Here is a 19,815-nt window from a genome sequence, read left to right on the forward strand (position 1 = left end):
ACTTAAACGAACGAACATGAACAACCCTCGTTCGTATTCGTTCAGTTCGTTTCGTTTACAGCCCTACAAAATACAGAGTAACTCTATAAATTTGAGTGAGGTTGGAGATGCTCTAAGCTAATAGATTATATTTGTTTAAAATGACCTGCCCCTAACTAAAATAACAATATATTGGCCAATCGGCAATGTATGCGCTCACACCCACACCCACATCGTCCCGAGGCAACCCCACACTTAAGCAGTGTGGGTTTTCACCCCCTTTATAGTACGAGTAGTTTTAAAAAACATATAAGTTTTTTCATAATTTGTACCAAAAGAAAGAAAAAAACCCACCCATTTAACTTGATTAAAAAAATCATAGACAAATAAACGATACAAATGTATTCGGTGTACCTACGAATAACAACAAACACTTGTAAGGGTTCTTTTGTAATTTCACTTATGAAAATGAGCTAAACTACCACACGATGCTTGTTGTTATCAAGGAAAGTGAGGATGCATTCGTTCACGTGGTTGGGGAATTGCTCGTGAACAAAATGAGATCCACCGGGCACATATATTGTTTCTTGATTTGGTACATACTTCTTCACCTTGAATGAACTGAGAATGAAGCAAAACCTCTGGATCTGCTTGCTTCCACTTGAACTCCCAAGCTTTCTTCTTCTCTTCCAACTTCAAATGCACATAAAAGGTACCAACAAGCTCAAGAACACACAATAGAGGCTTAAGGTTTCGAGTTATGGTTTCTCTGGGTAGGGAGGGACGATAGGGGATGGGTTGAGGCAGAATAAGACGTTTAAATAGGTTGTAAACCCTAACATTAGGGTTTCATCCAGACAGCTCCTACTCGTCGAGTCGGTCCCTCGACTCGTCGAGTAGGTCACTAAACCTCCGGGTCCAAAGTCTAGTCTACTCGACGAGTTGAGCTTCCAACTCGCCGAGTCCCAGGGCAAAACATGAAAAATACTTGAATTTAAATACGTACCATGGACCGAGTGTTACAAGAGGCGTAGAGAAGAAGCCATAATTCAGCGGAGGCGATGAAGTACGAAAGATAAGGAGGTGAGAAGCAATGGGAGGTTTGTGGAATAACACAAAAGGAGGATAAATAAGAATTTAAGGAAAAAAAGAGTTAATCACAGCCAAGTACTATTGCGTAAGGAGTTCAAAATTAACATATTATATAATAATGATTCAATTTCAACCACACTTTATTTTCCATTATATTTTTTCACCCAAAAAATATTCAAACTATATTTTTTTTCTCTAAATTTTTACATTTTCATTAATATCTCTTCAATTTAAAAGGTTTTACAAGTTGTCTAAAATCTTCTTTTCTTAACTTTAAAATTTATATTTTTAAATAAATATAACCAAACAAATATATCACTTTAAATAGTTGTAACAAAATTTTCATTAATTATACTATTAAATACAAATACCAAATAAATAAACTCAAGGCTAGAACAAATGATATAAACTAGATATATATATAAAATCAAACCCAAGGACCAGATATCACATGTGAAAGTTGAATTCTATTTATAAAGTTTATGAATAGTATAACTTCAAATTTGAAGATTAGTATTCATATTTCTATATTTGGTGTAAAGTATAGAGTAGGGTTAGAGCACATTAATTCTATATTTTACATAAATTAATAGCGACATAAATGAACTGAACGTTCAACGAACTGTTTGTAAACCGTTCAGTAGAAGTCCGTTTATTTAATAAATAACGAACACGAACATGCATTCTCGTTCGTTTAGTTAAATGAACGAACATGAAAAATGGTCTTGTGAACGTTGGTTTATGTTTATTCATTTAAGTTTCTTTTATGTTCATATATGTTCAATTATGTTTGATTACATTAGTATATTTTATGTTTGTTTATGTTCATATATGTTCAATTATCTTTGTTTATCTCTGTTCATTTATATTTGTTCTGTTCGTTTAGCATGTTCACGAATATAAACGAACAAACATGAACAATGTAATTTTTTAAACGAACAAACATGAATAAGAAAACTCATTTGTTTATTCGTTCGTGTTCGTTCATTTATTCGGCTAACTTAAACGAACGAACATGAACAACTCTCGTTCGTATTCGTTCGGTTCGTTTCGTTTACAGCCCTACAAAATACAGAGTAACTCTATAAATTTGAGTGAGGTTGGAAATGCTCTAAGCTAATAGATTATATTTGTTTAAAATGACCTGCCCCTAACTAAAATAACAATATATTGGCCAATGGGCAATGTATGCGCTCACACCCACACCCACATCGCCCCGAGGCAACCCCACACTTAAGCAGTGTGGGTTTTCACCCCCTTTATAGTACGAGTAGTTTTAAAAAAACATATAAGTTTTTTCATAATTTGTACCAAAAGAAAGAAAAAAACCCACCCATTTAACTTGATTAAAAAAACCATAGACAAATAAACGATACAAATGTATTCGGTGTACCTACGAATAACAACAAACACTTGTAAGGGTTCTTTTGTAATTTCACTTATGCAAATGAGCTAAACTACCACACGATGCTTGTTGTTATCAAGGAAAGCGAGTATGCATTCGTTCACGTGGTCGGGGAATTGCTCGTGAACAAAATGAGATCCACCGGGCACATATATTGTTTCTTGATTCGGTACATACTTCTTCACCTCCCCACTCTTTACGTATTCATCCAATCCAGGAATTTTAAACGCATAATCTTCCTCACCTATAATTAACAGTGTTTGAGCTTCTATTTTAGGATCTTGTAATGTGGATCCAACCATTTGCAATAATCTGCAACAACGATTAACAAGAAATGGAACTAGGATATCATTTTCGTGCATTTATCTGCTAAATGCAAGAAATAACAACATACCTTTGTTTTCTTGTGTATTACAATATTACAAAATTGTACTTTCAATTTTCTTTTTGTTTAGGAATTGTAGTTTGTAAAAATTATTTTAACAATGAAATTTAAACTTTATTATTATTATTATTATTATTATTATTAGGATATTATACGTAGCTATTAATTGCAGTCACCCGTGGGTAGATCCAGTTAATTACCTATAGGGAACTTGGAGAGCGGTTCGAAATCCAGACTTTTCATACAAATCCACATAAACCGAAAGATCCTCTTCGGTCAACCAAGAGGGTAGAGGAGTCAAGGGTTTGACCAAATCCATTATCTCCTCGTTTTCATTGGCTATTGGCATTTCACTTTGGGAAAACAAAATATAAATGTTTCTCACTACTGTTTTGATATCAAATCGACCAAAATCAGCTTCAGCTCTTCCGGGTTCCTAAATGAAAATTGCAAAAACAGGCTCAAAATTTAAGGGAAAAATGGAATTCATAGTTTGATAGATGTTAATATAAAGGGCATAATGTTTACCTGCCATCTTCGGACATATAAGCCTTCTGGGAGGACAAAATGATGCGTGAAGGCACCTGGAGGCATAAAGGGCAAGCCAAGTGCTATAATTCCTGCTACTTTGTGTGGGTGGAGAAGGGCGAATGGGTAGGCAACCATTGCTCCAAAATCTTTAGCAATTACGAATACCTAACAATGTTCAAACAATTATGATCAATGTAAGTCAGTGTCATGTGAATTCTGTGAAAGTCAATTCCTTGGTACGTTTTTTCAATCAATTGCACAAAATTTAATCATTTCAAATGTTTAATCTGGTTTCAGTTGTAACGAGTCAACGCAGACATATGAACTTATATACAATGTACTAACAAACAATTTGACCTAGCCCCTTAAATTAAATCATATCAAATTATCGAAGAAATTAAATGCATCTGTGATTCTTTTTGGAGTTTAACATAAGATTAGAGCCGAGATTTTCTATCGATCAACTGTGTGTAGGTAGAATCATGAAGTTTGCAACAGCATACCTTAGAAATGGCGAGAGAATCAAGGATAGAGGCAGTATCGTTGATCAAGTCGTCGAAGGAGGCTTTCTCGGGTTCTGCAGGCGAATCGGACAGTCCGTATCCTCTGAAGTCGGGTGCAATGGCTCTGAAACCGGCGTTTGCGACGGCAATCATCTGGTGGCGCCAAGTGTACCATATCTCCGGGAATCCGTGAAGGAATATCACCGCCGGCGAGGACTCGGAGCCGAGCTCAGCCACGTGAAGCTTTAGCCCGTTGACTTGTAGGAATTTGTGTGCAATTTGATCCATCTCCAGAGTGTTTGTGTGTGTTCCATGTGATACTTCTTTTTATGCATCCAACAAGGCGGGTTGTTTTTATTTATTTATTTATATTTTTTATATATATTTTTTTTGTTATAAAGTTGGGTTTCAAAATTCTAAAAAAATTGTTTGTAGAAAATTTGAGTTCATAGTTATGTTGAAGGGTACCGTGATGGTTTTGCCAATAATAAAACTGTGCAATATAGGCTTCAAATTAGTTTTTATATATTTTTTTTACAATTTTTACCTATGAACTATGGTGTGGTGATGGTTTTACTTATGATTTTTTTTTTTAATTTCAATAAAAAATAATAACTTTTTAAATAACATAAAATTAAGATCAACACCTTCACCGCTTTAACCGCTTCCTCCCGATCTTCGCAGTCAAGGTGCCTCAAATCTTGCATTAACAACAAATATTTTGTGAGTCAGACGGTTTCAGCTATATGCTTCCGTTCCGACCGACGAATTTGACGATGTCACTTTTCCTTTATCCCTACCCATGGGACAAGGAGGCAAGACATATTTCTTCTATGTCGCCATTATCATCATTAAGATCAACTCCTATGGGACCATCCGATGACATTTGTTGTGAGCTCGAATATGAAGATGTTCGACTTCTTTTTGGTAGATAAGCAATGTCTTGATGTGTTGCAGACTCCTTCCACCTAATGCTTCTATTGACAACTTCCCACACATGAATGAACTTACAAGGCTTTAACACGTCATCCTGGAATGTCGCATGTGTTTTTTTCAACAAACTCGATTCACTTTCTCCGCTAGCCCATTGCTTTTCAAAGTTTGTGTAAAATTCGTTCCAATGTGACACGATGTAACACCCTGTTTAAAAGTACTCGGTTGGGGTCTCGGAAACCAAAGGGTAGGGGCGATTCGGTTTTTTATGGGTCTCAGGTTTCATCCGGAAGGTTTTGGACTTGGAGGTGTCGATGGGAGCGTAGGGCTTCCCGCCACCTTTTCGTGGAAATAAAGTTCGTCGGAAACGGACTTAGAATGAAGGATTTATGACTCTTTGACGTTATTGGCGAAAATGGCCCCTAATGGAAATAAATGACAAGGAAGGACCATGTATGCAAAGTGGAAGGCGCGTGGGTACGCCCAGCGTAAGCTGGGTTACACCCAACGTATAAGAGGAAATGATCGCGGGTGTTTTTGGCGTACGCCCAACGTACAGGATGTACGCCCATCGTACGTCCAGTGTCCAGAAACCCTAATTTTAGGGCCAACCACTATATAAAAAACTTAATGGCTCAAACCCTAGCCTCCTTAACTGTCCCCCAACCTCAGAGATACCCTAGGACGCCTCATCCCCTTATTCTTGTGTTGTTTTAACCTTAAGAAGCTCATTTTGGTGGTGTAAGCTTGGAAGAGGAAACGAAGAAGTTGGCAAGGAAGAACTTGGGAAGTTGGAGCTCATAGATCTGGGATAGCATCATCCTTTGGGACTCTTTGGAGGTATAAAGTTCATAACTTTACCTAAGAATGCTTAGATCTAGTGTAGTTTGGTTTTGGAGTCATTTTTGTCCCAAGAATGGACCTTTATGGTGAAATCTCGTTTGTGAGCTTAGGTTTGCCACCCTTAGAGAAAAGGGTCCCATAAGCAGTAAAGTCTCCATCTTGAATGTCTTAATGGGTTCATGCAAGAGATCTAGCCCTTTTCATGAAAGTAGAACATCATTTTTGGAGTTTGGGCTTGTTTGAGCCAAGTAAAGTCACCAAGTCAGTGACTTTATGGATTAAGACGTGGAAAAGGACCAGGATCTGTGATTGTAGCTTCTGAAGTGAAGTATTAAGCACTCAATGAGAAATGGACTTAACAGGGGGTTTACGCTGAGCGTACGTGAAGGTACGCCCATCGTACGCACCACTTAGTCAGTACGCTTAGCGTACGTGGATGTACGCCCCGCGTACTCTGTCAGTTGGGCCTTGTGCTATTGGGCCACAGTTTGGACCGTGCTTTGGGTCTTTGGGCCTTAGTGGGCCATCAGAAGTCAGATAATTTAGGCCAAGAATATGTTTGGGCTTAGGGTAAGGCTCATTAGAGGGATTAGGCCCAATTGAGCAACTTGAGCCATTAGTGGGCCACTAGTGGGCTTGGAAAGCCTACCTAGTGTTGGGCTTTTGTTTTGGGATTGGGCCTAGGTTTGGATCGTACTAGGCCAGGGGTAGAATGGTCATTTTACCCCATGCATGGATTAAGGATTATCGTATGGGATCCAATTGCTAATTGGGTATATTGATTGGTACTGGCAGCTCGGGAAGCTGGCAGGGCAGCAACTAAGGAATTCATGCGGGAAGCTTCTGCAGTGCGAGGTGAGTCTCATCACCATACCAATGGGTCTAAGGCACCAAGGCCGACCCATTATGCATTATGTGATATGCTAGTTGATTTCGTGTTATGTAGCATGCTAGTTGATTATGTGGTATGTGATATGCTAGTTGTCTTTGTGATGCTTGCAGGCAAGACCTCGGGGGGTTCCCGAGGCACTAGGGTGTAAGACCTTGGAGGGTTTCCATGGCATCCTTAGTCAAGACCATGTTAAGGTTTCCATGACATTGGGCTAAGTACATGTGGGGATTCCCATGGCACCCAGAGTAAGACCCTGGAGGGTTTCCAAGGCATCCTTATATGTATGGTTGGTATGACAGTGGGCTAAGACCATGTGGGGGTTCCCATGGAACCCGGAGTAAGACCCTGGAGGGTTTACATGGCATCCTTATATGTTTGTATGCATGGATTGCGTGATTGATATGGTTTATGTAGCTTTTATAGCTAATATGGATTATGTGATTATGTGGATTGTGTGGGGTATGATTTGGGGAACTCACTAAGCTTCGTGCTTTCAGTTTTGTTTATTGGTTTCAGGTATCATCGTTTTGGAAAGGAAGGGCTCGGATTGATCGCAGTGCACGCACCTATGTTTTCCGCGTTGAATGATTTTGGGATGAAATCTGATAAATGTTTTTAATTAACGATGTTTTAGATGTTTGGAATAAATGATATCTATATTTTCACTATATTAAAAATAAAATTTTTACCCTTGATTTTTAAGTCGTTACAAGTTAGTATCAGAGCCTTGGTTTGAGCGATTCGGACATACTTTCGGGTGTATCTTAACTCAGACTGAGGATCTGTAAAGCTTTCAAAAGAAAAATGTTTTAAGTAAAGAATTTCTAAGACAAGAAAGGGCGTGGTGCATGTAATAAGTCGAGCTCGAGTAAGTTTCCCCAGAATACCCGCATTTGTTATCTGTTATGATTTGATTATGAATCTGTGAATCACATGCTAGTTAGGGCTAGGGGAGATGCCTGTATATGTTATATGAGCTGGTAGACTTGCATGTTAGTGCTGAGTAGTCAGCAATAGGTTAGCCTGATATGTGGTGCTTGTAGCCATGAGGATATTGGATGTCATGCTGGAATGAGAATGATAATTGGTATTTGTAACTGCAATGTGTATGTTTTGAAAATTGTATATGGTTAGGATCTTATAGCCTTAGAATAGCTGATTTGGCCTTATTTCCTGTGGTCTTAGGGTAGAGTCTATTATTCAACAGTCTATTAGATCCTGTTCTGTGTATAATTTGCATGCATAAGGCAGCCGACAACGAGGGTGGATGTGGACAGCATGGGTTGTGGTATATGTGGCGAATGTTCTATGATAGTTTGTGGGTCGGAGATTAACCTAGGGTAAGCCCAAGATGAGATTAGTGACATGAGTCACCTGATTGTGAATTGTATGTATAGGTAGAATTGTTTGTTTGGAATATGTTGGTTAGTTTTCCGTTGTACGAATGCTGCTTGCTTTGTGCTTTGTGGGACTTCTAGCAATGTAAGCTAGCTACTAAGTGAATATGCTAGGTCACATGTGGCACAGGTTGGATAATCTCAGAGTGATGGATTTGGCCCTATTGCGCAGCTCTCGTCTGAGTCTAACCGTTCTAGGATTGAGTCTTTTACTTGAAGGATTATCTGATCTCTGCTACATGTGGCTATATGCATAAGGTAGCTAGTTGACATTACTGGGAATCTTTCAGCAGCTGAGGACTGGGTAGGTTGGGAACCTAGGGGGAGCCTAGGAGGTGCTTCGGTGGATATTGTCCTGCTGTTTAGCAGACATTTGGTACATCATGGGAGTAGGTGACTTAGAGGATTCGGGATGATTCCGGAGGAAAGTATGGATAGGTGTGGAAGGTAGTATTGAGACCGTACTACTGAAAGCACAAGATCCATAATCGAATTGGGGAAAGTCTTGGATAATCTAAGAAGCCTGGGAAGGAGAATTCTTGGTTATGATTGGACCGTGGGGATAGCTGCTATGCAGAATGCGGATGAGCACGCAAGGGGAAGGACCAGGGTTTGGTCCTGGCTCCGGTGGAGAGCCAGTTAGCGGAAGGACCGCCAGGGATTTGAGTTCGCATTGGACTAAGGATATGGAAAGTGTTCTCGCGCTAGCTCCTACTCCTCAGGGGCTAAGGTTTGGTATGCCTTGGTTCTCTTGTATCAGGGGGCAAGGATTGATTGTGTGATCTATTGCGCTTTTGGGATTTGGGACAATGTCTTGGGAGTAATTAGTAGCTGGGTTTAGAACAGAGGTGGCTCCAGCTATTGCAGTTCAGTCGTTGACGAGTGACCTGGTGAGTGAGTCATTGTGCGAGACCCTGAATGATATGGGTCCCGGAGCCCGGGAGCGGGAGATCGAGTTGGAGTACCTCGAGCAGAGAGGTTCGGGTTAGGTGAACTAATTGGAGGGTCTCGGGCGGAGACCCAGGAGTTTAGACCAGCCTTTGAGAGGCCAGCAGGGTCGGATCCAGTGCAACGCTCGCAGAAACTGCGCGGCGGAGTTTCGTTCCAAGGGTTTGGATTGTCATTGGGATCAGAATGAGGTGTTTCATCATGTTCTCAGGGTGGTCGAGGTAACCCATGACGAGGTGGTCAGGGTTCCTCCAGATGTTCGCGGATATGATATCTTCGGCCATTTCCGGTGGGTATCGGGTATTAGTATAGCTTGGGAATTGTGATAAGTTAGATCTCGGGTCGGTTTTCTGCTATTTTTTGGGTTAGCAAGGGTTGTCAGATGCCATTCAGCATGTCGAGGAATCTTTGAGAGATCTTCAGATGGATGTATCTCGCGGAGTGGATTCCGCGTGTACCGTGATTGCCCCGAGTCGTTGTCGGAATCTGTTCGGTGATCTAGGTTGCTACAGGTGTAGCAGGTTTAGCCACGCCATCATGGATTGGCCATAGGGAGCAAGCCCGTTGCATTTTCGTTGTGTTCAGGTGTACGACAAGGGGGTCGATTGTCTGACGATCAGGGAGGAGCAGTGAGTGTACCCGCTCCAGTCATTTTCGGGGTTGGTTCAAGGGCTTGAATGAGGGAGATATGACTAGTTTTCAGTAGCCTTAGTATTTATGTTTGGAAGAGCCATCGGGATTGCCGAGGGAAGAGAGAGTTTTCGCTGAGATTTCGGTTAGACTATCCATTGGCTGGACTCCGAGATCTGAGCCTGATATCACTTTTAAGAGATTGAAGTCATTGATGTAGTTGGGATGCAAGAAGTGTTAGTTGGTTTTCAGGAGGTGTGTTGTTTGGACAGGGGTATTTTTGGTGTTCTAGCTTTGGTAAGCACTGGTCGTCAGCAAGGTGAGCATTGGAACGTAAAGAGGATTGGGAATCCTTCAGTTTTCGTGTGCTGAGCGAACTGAGTTGAATCTGAGTGGGGGAGAACCGTCCATGTATCCAGGACAGAAGCAAGGGTGGAAGTGATGTAAGACTACGGGGGAGCCGTAGCATTCACTAATGGTCAGTTAGGGTATAGTGTTGTAAGACTGCGGAGGAACCGTAGCATTCACTAGCAGTAGAGAGTGTTATAAGACTGCGGGGGTGCCGTAGCATTCACGAATTCTTTCAGGTGATTTGGACTAGGGTAAGCTAGTTCGTAGGGTTGTGGGGGGAGCCACAACTTAGTTAGGATCAGGACCAGAGGAGATTGACCGATCAGTTATCCGGGGGCGAGCCCGGGTGGTTATGGGAATTTAGGATGGAACCGGTAGAGACTGATGAGCCAAGGGTTGGATCTTGTGATGCAGGATCATGTGGATGAGTAGTGCATGTCTCAGTAGGGATACGACTGGGTAGCCCTGATATTGGTTCTCATAAGAACCCGTTGGTTGGACCGGGTGCGGGATTGGTAGTCTCAGGGAATCGGGTAAGGGTATTTACTAATCGGTCGAGTAAAGGATGACGGGAAGTTGTGGTGCATTATGCAAATGCCGATTCAAGGATCTCTGGATAGGAGCAGGGTAACAATTCATATTTGGATAGGAACCCAAATCGAAATTCGTGCATGATTTTGTTTCAGTGAGTCGGGATGTGGGGCATTTATATGCCAAGGGCGTCGAGGGCAGAATTCCAGGGTGATGAACGGGTTGGTATGATGGTAGTTTAAGCATTTGTGATGTGTATCGGGTGGATCTATCCGTAATAGAGCCACAACATGTCAGAATCAGGAAACGGTAGGTCAAAGGAGACCGGGTATGAGGTAAGACTACAACTATTCTGGTAGTATCCACCTTTTTTCGGATTCAGTGGTGGCAGGTTGTCAGCCTATCACGATCAGGTTGGATCAAATGGATCGAAGGAGATAGGGCGGTTATGGTTAGACGAGGTATCCTTCGAAGGACGTAGGGGACTGCTACGTGTGTTTTTGGCTCAACAATCGGGTAGGTGTCTAATGTTCCGGACAGTGGGCATATAGGTTGGGACCAGGGAGGTCCCTGGTTGTTCTTCAGGAAAGCATCCATGTGGCTGCAAGAGGAGTGGGGGCGACTTCAGTGATTTGGGGTCTGTGTGTGGAATTGCTGTTATTCGATAGTCGCAGTTGATCGATGATTTTGTTCTTTAGGAAGCTTCAAGGTATTACGAGTGGGAGTATTCTATCTAGGCAGGTCTCTGGTGGAATCAGTTCAAGGATGATTCGATGTGGGCAGTCTATCAGGGAGACAGACCATCTCGAGACTTTAGGTTTCAGATTGAGAGGATGTGATCAGGTTGCAAGGAAATCGTCATCTTCGGATTCTAGAACCCTGCGAGGGTTGGTTTTGATTGTCTTGGGAAGACTGGGGTATTCCCGGGTTTGTGACCGTGATGCCCATGTAGCCTCGTATGCCGGGGATAGTGATGCATGACTTCGAGGACGAAGTATAGTTTAAGTGGGGGAGAGTTGTAACACACAGTTTAAAAGTACTCGGTTGGGGTCTCGGAAACCAAAGGGTAGGGTCGATTCAGTCTTTTATGGGTCCCAGGTATCATCTGGAAGGTTTTGGACTTGGAGGTGTTAATGGGGGCGTAGGGCTTCCCGCCACCTTTTCGTGGATATAAAGTTCGTCGGAAACGGACTTAAAATGAAGGATTTATGACTCTTTGAAGTTATTGGCGAAAATGGCCCCTAATGGAAATAAATGACAAGGATGGACCATGTATGCAAAGTGGAAGGCGCGTGGGTACGCCCAGCGTAAGCTGGATTACGCCCAGTGTATAAGAGGAAATGATCGCGGGTGTTTTTGGCGTACGCCCAACGTACAGGATGTACGCCCAGTGTCAAGAAACCCTAAGTTTAGGGCCAACCACTATATAAAGAACTTAATGGCTCAAACCCTAGCCTCCTTATCTGTCCCCTAACCTCAGAGATAACCTAGGACGCCTCATCCCCTTATTCTTGTGTGGTTTTAACCTTAAGAAGCTCATTTTGGTGGTGTAAGCTTGGAAGAGGAAAAGAAGAAGTTGGCAAGGAAGAACTTGGGAAGTTGGAGCTCATAGATCTGGGATAGCATCATCCTTTGGGACTATTTGGAGGTATAAAGTTCATAACTTTACCTAAGAATGCTTAGATCTAGTGTAGTTTGGTTTTGGAGTCATTTTGGTCCCAAGAATGGACCTTTATGGTGAAATCTCGTTTGTGAGCTTAGGATTGCCACCTCAGAGCTAAAAGGGTCCCATAAGCAGTAAAGTCTCCATCTTGAATGTCTTAATGGGTTCATGCAAGAGATCTAGCCCTTTTCATGAAAGTAGAACATCATTTTTGGAGTTTGGGCTTGTTTGGGCCAAGTAAAGTCACCAAGTGAGTGACTTTATGGATTAAGATGTGGAAAAGGACCAGGATCTGTGTTTGTAGCTTCTGAAGTGAACTATTAAGCACTTAATGAGAAATGGACTTAACAGGGGGTTTACGCTGAGCGTATGTGAAGGTACGCCCAGCGTACGCACCACTTAGTCAGTACGCTTAGCGTACGTGGATGTACGCCCCACGTACTCTGTCAGTTGGGCCTTGTGCTATTGGGCCACAGTTTGGATCGTGCTTTGGGTCTTTGGGCCTTAGTAGGCCATCAGAAGTTAGATAATTTAGGCCAAGAATATGTTTGGGCTTAGGGTAAGGCCCATTAGAGGGATTGGGCCCAATTGAGCAAATTGGGCCATCAGTGGGCCACTAGTGGGCTTGGAAAGCCTACCTAGTGTTGGGTTTTTGTTTTGGGATTGGGCCTAGGTTTGGATCGTACTGGGCCAAGGGTAGAATGGTCATTTTACCCCATGCATGGATTAAGGAGTATGGTATGGGACCCAATTGCTAATTGGGTATATTGATTGGTAGTGGCAGCTCGGGAAGCTGGTAGGGCAGCAACTAAGGAATTCATGCGGGAAGCTTCTGCAGTGCGAGGTGAGTCTCCTCACCATACCAATGGGTCTAACGCACCAAGGCCGACCTATTATGCATTATGTGATATGCTAGTTGATTTCTGTTATGTGGCATGCTAGTTGATTATGTGGTATGTGATATTCTAGTTGTCTTTGTGATGCTTGCAGGCAAGACCTCGGGGGGTTCCCGAGGCACTAGGGTGTAAGACCTTGGAGGGTTTCCATGACATCCTTAGTCAAGACCATGTGATTATGTGGATTGTGTGGGGTATGCTCTGGGGAACTAACTAAGCTTCGTGCTTACAGTTTTGTTTATTGGTTTCAGGTATCATCGTTTTAGAAAGGAAGGGCTCGGATTGATCGCAGTGCACGCACCAATGTTTTCCGTGTTGAATGATTTTGGGATGAACTCTGACAAATGTTTTTAATTAACGATGTTTTAGATGTTTGGAATAAATGATATCAATATTTTGACTATATTAAAAATGAAATTTTTACCCTTGATTTTTGGGTCGTTACACACGAGTTTGTTAATATGTTCAATTATGAGTTACATTGGTCAGAAGTCCGGTAATCTGGATCTCGACCCATACGCAAACAAAACCATTGTGTAACATGTAACCAAAATTGATCACGCGATTGGCACTTTCCCGTGTTCCTATCTTCAGATATGTCGACCCATGCCTTTGCTAATTCCGTGTCTTCTTTTTAAAATTGTCTTCTCGGATCGGCCTTTCCTTTTTTGTTGAGGTTATTCTTCAGTCTCGGAATCAGAAAGATTTTCGGTTGCGGGTGTGAAATGCGGTTGGGATTGAAATTGGAATTGGGTTGCGTTTGGGTTTGGGATGTTGTTCGGGGTGGTGGGGATTGGAATTGGAATTTATAACACCCGTTTTCCAGAATGGTATGAAAGTTAGGGCACTAGTCGATGTGTTCGACAGGGACTTAGAACCCTATAATAGGGGGGGGGGGGTGAAGGTGGGTTGCACGTAATCCCACGTCGGCTTGGAAGGAGAACGAAGCATTTCCTTATAAAGGGTTGTGGATACCTTCCTTGTCACAACACATTTTAAACTCGTGAGGGCAGCAGATGATGGGTTTTGAGCATCCTAACAACCTTAAGGTGCATATACAACCCTAGATGCTTTGGAACTATGTTTTCTCTATTATACATGCAAAATTGATTTCCAAAGCATTGTCCTATCTAGCATGCAATTGTAGGTTCTTATACAAAAACACTAAATAGAAATACATACCTTTTCTTGTAGTTGATTGCTTGGAGCTTTAAGAGCCTAGCACCAATAATGTGAATGCCTCAAGTGGAATCATAAATCACCACAACAACTTGGAAGTTCTTGAGAGAGGATACTAAGCTCACAAAATCGGCTATGCTTCAAGTCTCACACACTAGTGCCGATTTCTAGAGCCTTGGACTTCTTTATATAGTATGGAGGATTAGGGTTACATCCATGTAAACCCAAATAACCATGACCTTTCATTTCCATTGGATCCACAGGTTAGAAGCTCCATAGGCCCATACTATTAGAATCCATATTTAACTAGCCTCTTTTGATCACCAAATTAATTCCAAATTAATTCTTGATCAACACTAATTAAATAATGTGATTTCATATTAATATATTATAACATATAATATATTAATAAATCACAAATATACTATTCTCAAAAGACTATCCATACAAATTGTTCCGGTGAAGTGCAACCCAAATGGACAATGCCGGGTCGGGTCAAGTACATACCAAATATTGTTATGGACTTAGACACCTTATCCAACAGTCTCCCACTTGGATAAGTCTGATAACTATAGTTGCAAGTATGACTTCAGGAATCGACCAACAATCGTAGCTCTTAAAACTTCGTCGAACTATGAAGTGCCATATTAGATAAGTGATCACATAATCCTCTATACAAGATATCAGCCGGACATATACATGGACCAACGTCGTACTTATTGTCCAGCAGTTTATTTCCCGATTTCCGATTTGTTTGACATAGAACTAAATTGAACACATCAATTAGGTTCTGACTGTTAGGGTACAAAGTTTTCCATGAATGACTTTGTAATGTTTGACTTTTGTAAAACCCACTTTCATGTGCTGCATTAGCCTTTTGACTCATGAGATAGAGAGTGAGAGAGAGACATGTAAACACCTCTATATAAGGTGGGTTTAGTCTACTTGTAGAGGTGTAAAAGTTGAGTGTGTAAGTGTGTTACTAGATCTATGTCCTTTTTTGTAACACAATACATAATCAATACATCTATTGAACACCAAAATCACCATGTTCATTGTGCAATCTTTAATTCCACATGCCAAACCATGTTCTATAATCATTACAATTGGTATCAGAGCGGGTCTTCAAGATCAACGTGATTTTTGAAGAACGATTCTCGGTTTGGCAACTTTTGTCACAATTGAGGCATTTTTGGTGAGTCTCTCTTTATGATCTCTCTTAATTTCATTGAATCGTGCGTTACGTTTTTGATTTTTGATCATTTTGACTCAATTGGACCGAATTTGTTTCAAACCCCATTGGTGATCCAATAAATTTTTGCTTAGATCAAGCCCAGCCAAAAACAAAATCAGTTCTACTATTTATCCATTTATTCTTTGAGCACAAAGTTTTAATCTATTAAAGATGAATTAGTAATCCAATTCGTAACCCAAGTCAAAGATATGATACTATTCATCTTCACTTTTTATCCCATAAGTCATTGGATTCGATATACTCACTGTGTTGAGCCCAATGATTCATTAAATCCATTCAATTAAAGCGTTGTTGTTCGTTGTTCGTCATATGCATATTCACTTGTATCCTATGCTTTTGACTCGATTTTTTTTGATGTTCTTGAGTTCTGGTCTTGTTTCAATGTTTCTGATTAATTGATTAGAGTTTGTTCTTGAATCTAGACTTGTGAATCGGTTGGATAAGAGTTGCTCAATTATAAATCGATGATAATCAAGTAATTGTCGATCAATTCTTTGATTTGGATGAAATTGATCAAGAACAATCAATTATTCTCTGTTTGATATGAATATCGAGGATAGATTCATGGATTTGGGTTTGTCGATTGATGAATTGAAGAGTCAAAACAAACAGTCAAAATTGGTGTTTTTGGTTCAACTTGTACGCATGCTTTACTGAGTTGTACAATTGGTTCATCATCGTTTTGTTCTTCAGTTCCGATTTCACTTCATTGTTCTTAATAATCAATGATAAATTGAAATCAAGTTTTGATGGTGTTGAATTCATGTTCGTTGTATGACTTTCAATTTTGACCGGTCTTAGTTTGAATCGATTGAAAGTCAAATTTATCATGGTCCACTGGAAATCGGTTGGAATCGATGTCAACTGTACCATTTGGAATCGAAATGTTGATGTTAGATTGGAGTCGTCTGTGTAATCGAAAAGTCGATGGCCATTGTCTGTAAAACGAAGCTAACAGACAGATTGATTTGAAGTTGATGATTGCAAACTTGATTTCGAAATATTTGGAGTCAAAGAACGATCATTTGGGTATCGATGATTGATAGCGAACAGATGAAGAGATTTGATTGTTGATTTCGAAAGATTGGAGTCTATGTTCGTTAATTTGGAATCGATCATGAGTTAGGTCAAGAATCTTTGATTTTGAGACTTGTTGCTGAGTAATGAAGAACGAAGGGTCAATGTTCGTTTGTTTATGGGTATTGATTGGGAACGAGACAAATTGACGAACAGTTGGGTTGAGTTACAAAAATCGCAGGCTGTTTGATGTTGAGTTGATGATTGAACGAACGAAAGTTTTTGGTTTGGGAAGAACTGTAAGAACGAATTTTTGGGATCGATGGACTGGTTATAACAAAAATTTTTGATTCAGTGATTGAATTGAATGATTAAGACTTGATTCAGAGGCTTCGAACGCCTTCGATTTCGTTAAAATGGTGTTGGAAAAATTTCGTTAAAATGGCACTGAGGATTTCGTATGAAGGGAAGGAGAAAAAGTTTCATTCAAATGGTGCTCTGTGAAATTTTCGTTACCATATTCACGAAGTGGGAAAGGAATTTGGGGAAGAAGAAAGCAAAGTTTCGTAAATGACCCTTAAAGTTTCGTTAGTTTGGCACTTTTTCGTAAGTTCAACAAAATTTCGTATGTTTTGAAGGGAAATAAAGAATTTTCGAAAACAGCCCCTGCAACTTTCGAAAGATTGGCAACTTTTACCCATATTCGACAATTGGGCTGATTTTTGACATTTGGGGATAAAAGCAGAAATTTTCGAATGTAGTCCCTGATATTTCGTAAGTTTGGCAGTTTTTGACCAATTTCGAAAAAGGACTGATTTTGCTAAGAAATTGAAGAAAATGCATTTCAAGCCCCTGCAGTTTATGCAAATTGACGCTTTCTACCCAGCTTTGGAAAAGGGGGAGAGTTTTGCATTTTTGGTTGTTTTGGGCGCACCGGGTCACTGCAGAATTTTGAAATTGACAATTTCTACCCATTTTTGAGAAATTTTGTCAAAGGCAGTCCGTGAACGAAGCTAAAAATTGAAGATTTTTTGGATATTCCGGATTGATGCTAAAAGTTTATGCCACATGTTAAGGGGGAGTTTTGACACGAAAAGTTCCGAATAGAGCACGTTCTCTTTCCTTGAAGGTTTTATAATCAAATTTCGATTATAAAAAGGGGGATAAATTTATATGGAAATTCGAACTTGAATTTTTCATATTACGCGGATTTGACGACCGAAGTGACCTTGAATTTTTGAAGCATACGAAATGATGCAATTGGAAGTTCGAAAATGATTTATTTTCAAAATGGGTTTGGTTTTATTGAAGATTTTTGGGGTGTGTTTTTATGCTCAACTTTTGGTGATCAATTTGTAGTTTGAGAAGCTCGTGATCATTCGTTGATGCTCGGTTTGTATGGTCTCACATCCTAGAGCCCAAATTGAAGAATCATGGAAGAATTGAAGATTGAAGTTCGTTTCGACATGTGTCACCCTTGAGGCTCAGATCGCATAGTTTCTCGATTTTGGAAGATTTGAAGTGGGTCATTCATTCCTAACTTTGAGGGGGAGAATGTTAGGGTACAAAGTTTTCCATGAATGACTTTGTAATGTTTGACTTTTGTAAAACCCACTTGCATGTGGTGCATTAGCCTTTTGACTCATGAGATAGAGAGTGAGAGAGAGACATGTAAACACCTCTATATAAGGTGGGTTTAGTCCACTTGTAGAGGTGTGCTTGAAAGGTGTAAAAGTTGAGTGTGTAAGTGTGTGTTATTTATGTAGACTAGATCTATGTCCTTTTTTGTAACACAATACATAATCAATACATCTCTTGAACACCCAAATCACCATGTTCATTGTGCAATCTTTAATTCCGCATGCCAAACCATGTTCTATAATCACTACACTGACCGGGCCTGGTACATAGGTCAAAATAAAATCATCGAGGGGCCCAAGATATCACTTTTAATCCTCCAAGGACTAAAAGGAAGAGATAAACTTCAACTCATATGCTTGTACTAACTACTTGTTGAATCATACACAAAAGCATGTTTTATAACATCAAGTTACTGATGCATTTTCGTACAATCAATGTACAACAAACTCATAGTCAACAACTCATATCTCTAGGTTTGAAGACTTATATGATATTACCGTCTCACGAGCACTTGAGATAAATTCCATGAAGTGATACAATTGAGCATGGGTTTAATCCAATACTCAGAACTTATGAGCACTCATGAATGTTGCAGCAAAATTTGCTATGTCTAAACACCTTAGACATCTATAAGCCCAATTCATGACAGTCTTGATTCATACCTACTTCCAAAGTATGATTGACTGTGGAGAGTTTGAATAAAGTAATTATTCTGGAAGTCAAAACATGCAAAGTTGAAACAATAGTAAACGATCGACACAAGACAGTAACACTTTACTCATAAACAACTAACAACTTTTATTTAATCATCTAATGTCAATGATATTTTACAAGTTTCAGAAATAGCTATCTAATTATTAAAACTAATATCGTCCTTCAGCCCGATGCTCCTTGCATGCTGCAAATGCTTAACCCTAGTCAGTCCCTTCGTTAGGGGATCTGCTGGGTTATCTTCTGACGATACCCTCTTTGCCACGAGGATTCCTTCTTCTATCTTGTGTCTTATGAAGTGATATTTTCTATCAATGTGTCTGGATCTGCCATGATCTCTTGGTTCCTTGGCCAAGGCAACCACACTATTGCTGTCACAGAAAATCTCCATAGGCTCCTTTATAACTGGTACAACTCCAAGGTCTCCAATTAAGTTCTTCAGCCATATCGCCTCCTTCACCGCTTCACTTGCTGCTATGTACTCTGATTCGTAAGTTGAATCAGCTACTGTCTCCTGCTTGGAACTTTTCCAAGTAATTGCTCCTCCATTTAGGGTAAAGACCCACCCCAACTGAGAGCATAAATTATCCCTATCAGTCTGGAAGCTGGCGTCACTGGACCCTATGACTCTCAAGTCATCACTCCCACCGAAGTTAAGGACCCAGTCCTTAGTCCTTCGCAGGTACTTGAGAATATTCTTTACCGCAATCCAGTGGGCTTTGCCAGGGTTCCCCTGATATATGCTGACCATGCTCAAAGCAAAGGCCACATCAGGGCGAGTACAAGTCATAGCATACATGATCGAGCCAACATCAGAAGCATATGGTAATCGACTCATCTCAGCTATCTCAGCCTCTGTACTCGGACTCTGAGTCTTACTCAGTCTGGAATTGTGCTGGATCGATAAATCACCTTTCTTGGAATTCTGCATGTTGAACCTTTTCAACACCTTGTCCAAGTAAATGCTTTGACTAAGTCCAATTAGTCTTTTACTACTCTCTCTCAATATCCTTATACCTAGGATATAGGCAGC

The 19,815-nt window shown here is 40.5% G+C and overlaps 1 protein-coding gene across 1 annotated transcript; it reads right to left on the reverse strand.

Annotated features, from left to right (window-relative positions):
- Window positions 1-2,391: 2,391 nt before the first annotated feature.
- Window positions 2,392-4,217, reverse strand: LOC145167372 (epoxide hydrolase 2-like). The gene is made up of 4 exons (XM_079086560.1): window positions 3,896-4,217; window positions 3,390-3,557; window positions 3,062-3,297; window positions 2,392-2,788 (listed from the first exon to the last, which is right to left on the reverse strand). The coding sequence occupies exons 1-4, from the start codon at window positions 4,181-4,183 to the stop codon at window positions 2,524-2,526; spliced, it is 957 nt and encodes a 318-aa protein (XP_078942686.1). The 5' UTR covers window positions 4,184-4,217; the 3' UTR covers window positions 2,392-2,523.
- Window positions 4,218-19,815: the final 15,598 nt, after the last annotated feature.

This window comes from Lactuca virosa, chromosome 1 (genome assembly GCF_052849685.1).
Source record: "Lactuca virosa cultivar CGN04683 chromosome 1, Lactuca_virosa_CGN04683_v6, whole genome shotgun sequence".
In the NCBI taxonomy this organism is placed as follows: Eukaryota; Viridiplantae; Streptophyta; class Magnoliopsida; order Asterales; family Asteraceae; genus Lactuca; species Lactuca virosa.

Excerpts from the sequence above, each read along its gene's own strand:
- LOC145167372 (XM_079086560.1), bottom strand. The coding sequence starts at position 4,183 with ATGGATCAAATTGCACACAAATTCCTACAAGTCAACGGGCTAAAGCTT. Across the intron at positions 3,558-3,895 it reads ATTCTCTCGCCATTTCTAAG|GTATTCGTAATTGCTAAAGA; the intron begins GTATGCTGTTGC and ends GAACATTGTTAG. Across the intron at positions 3,298-3,389 it reads TATATGTCCGAAGATGGCAG|GAACCCGGAAGAGCTGAAGC; the intron begins GTAAACATTATG and ends ATTTTCATTTAG.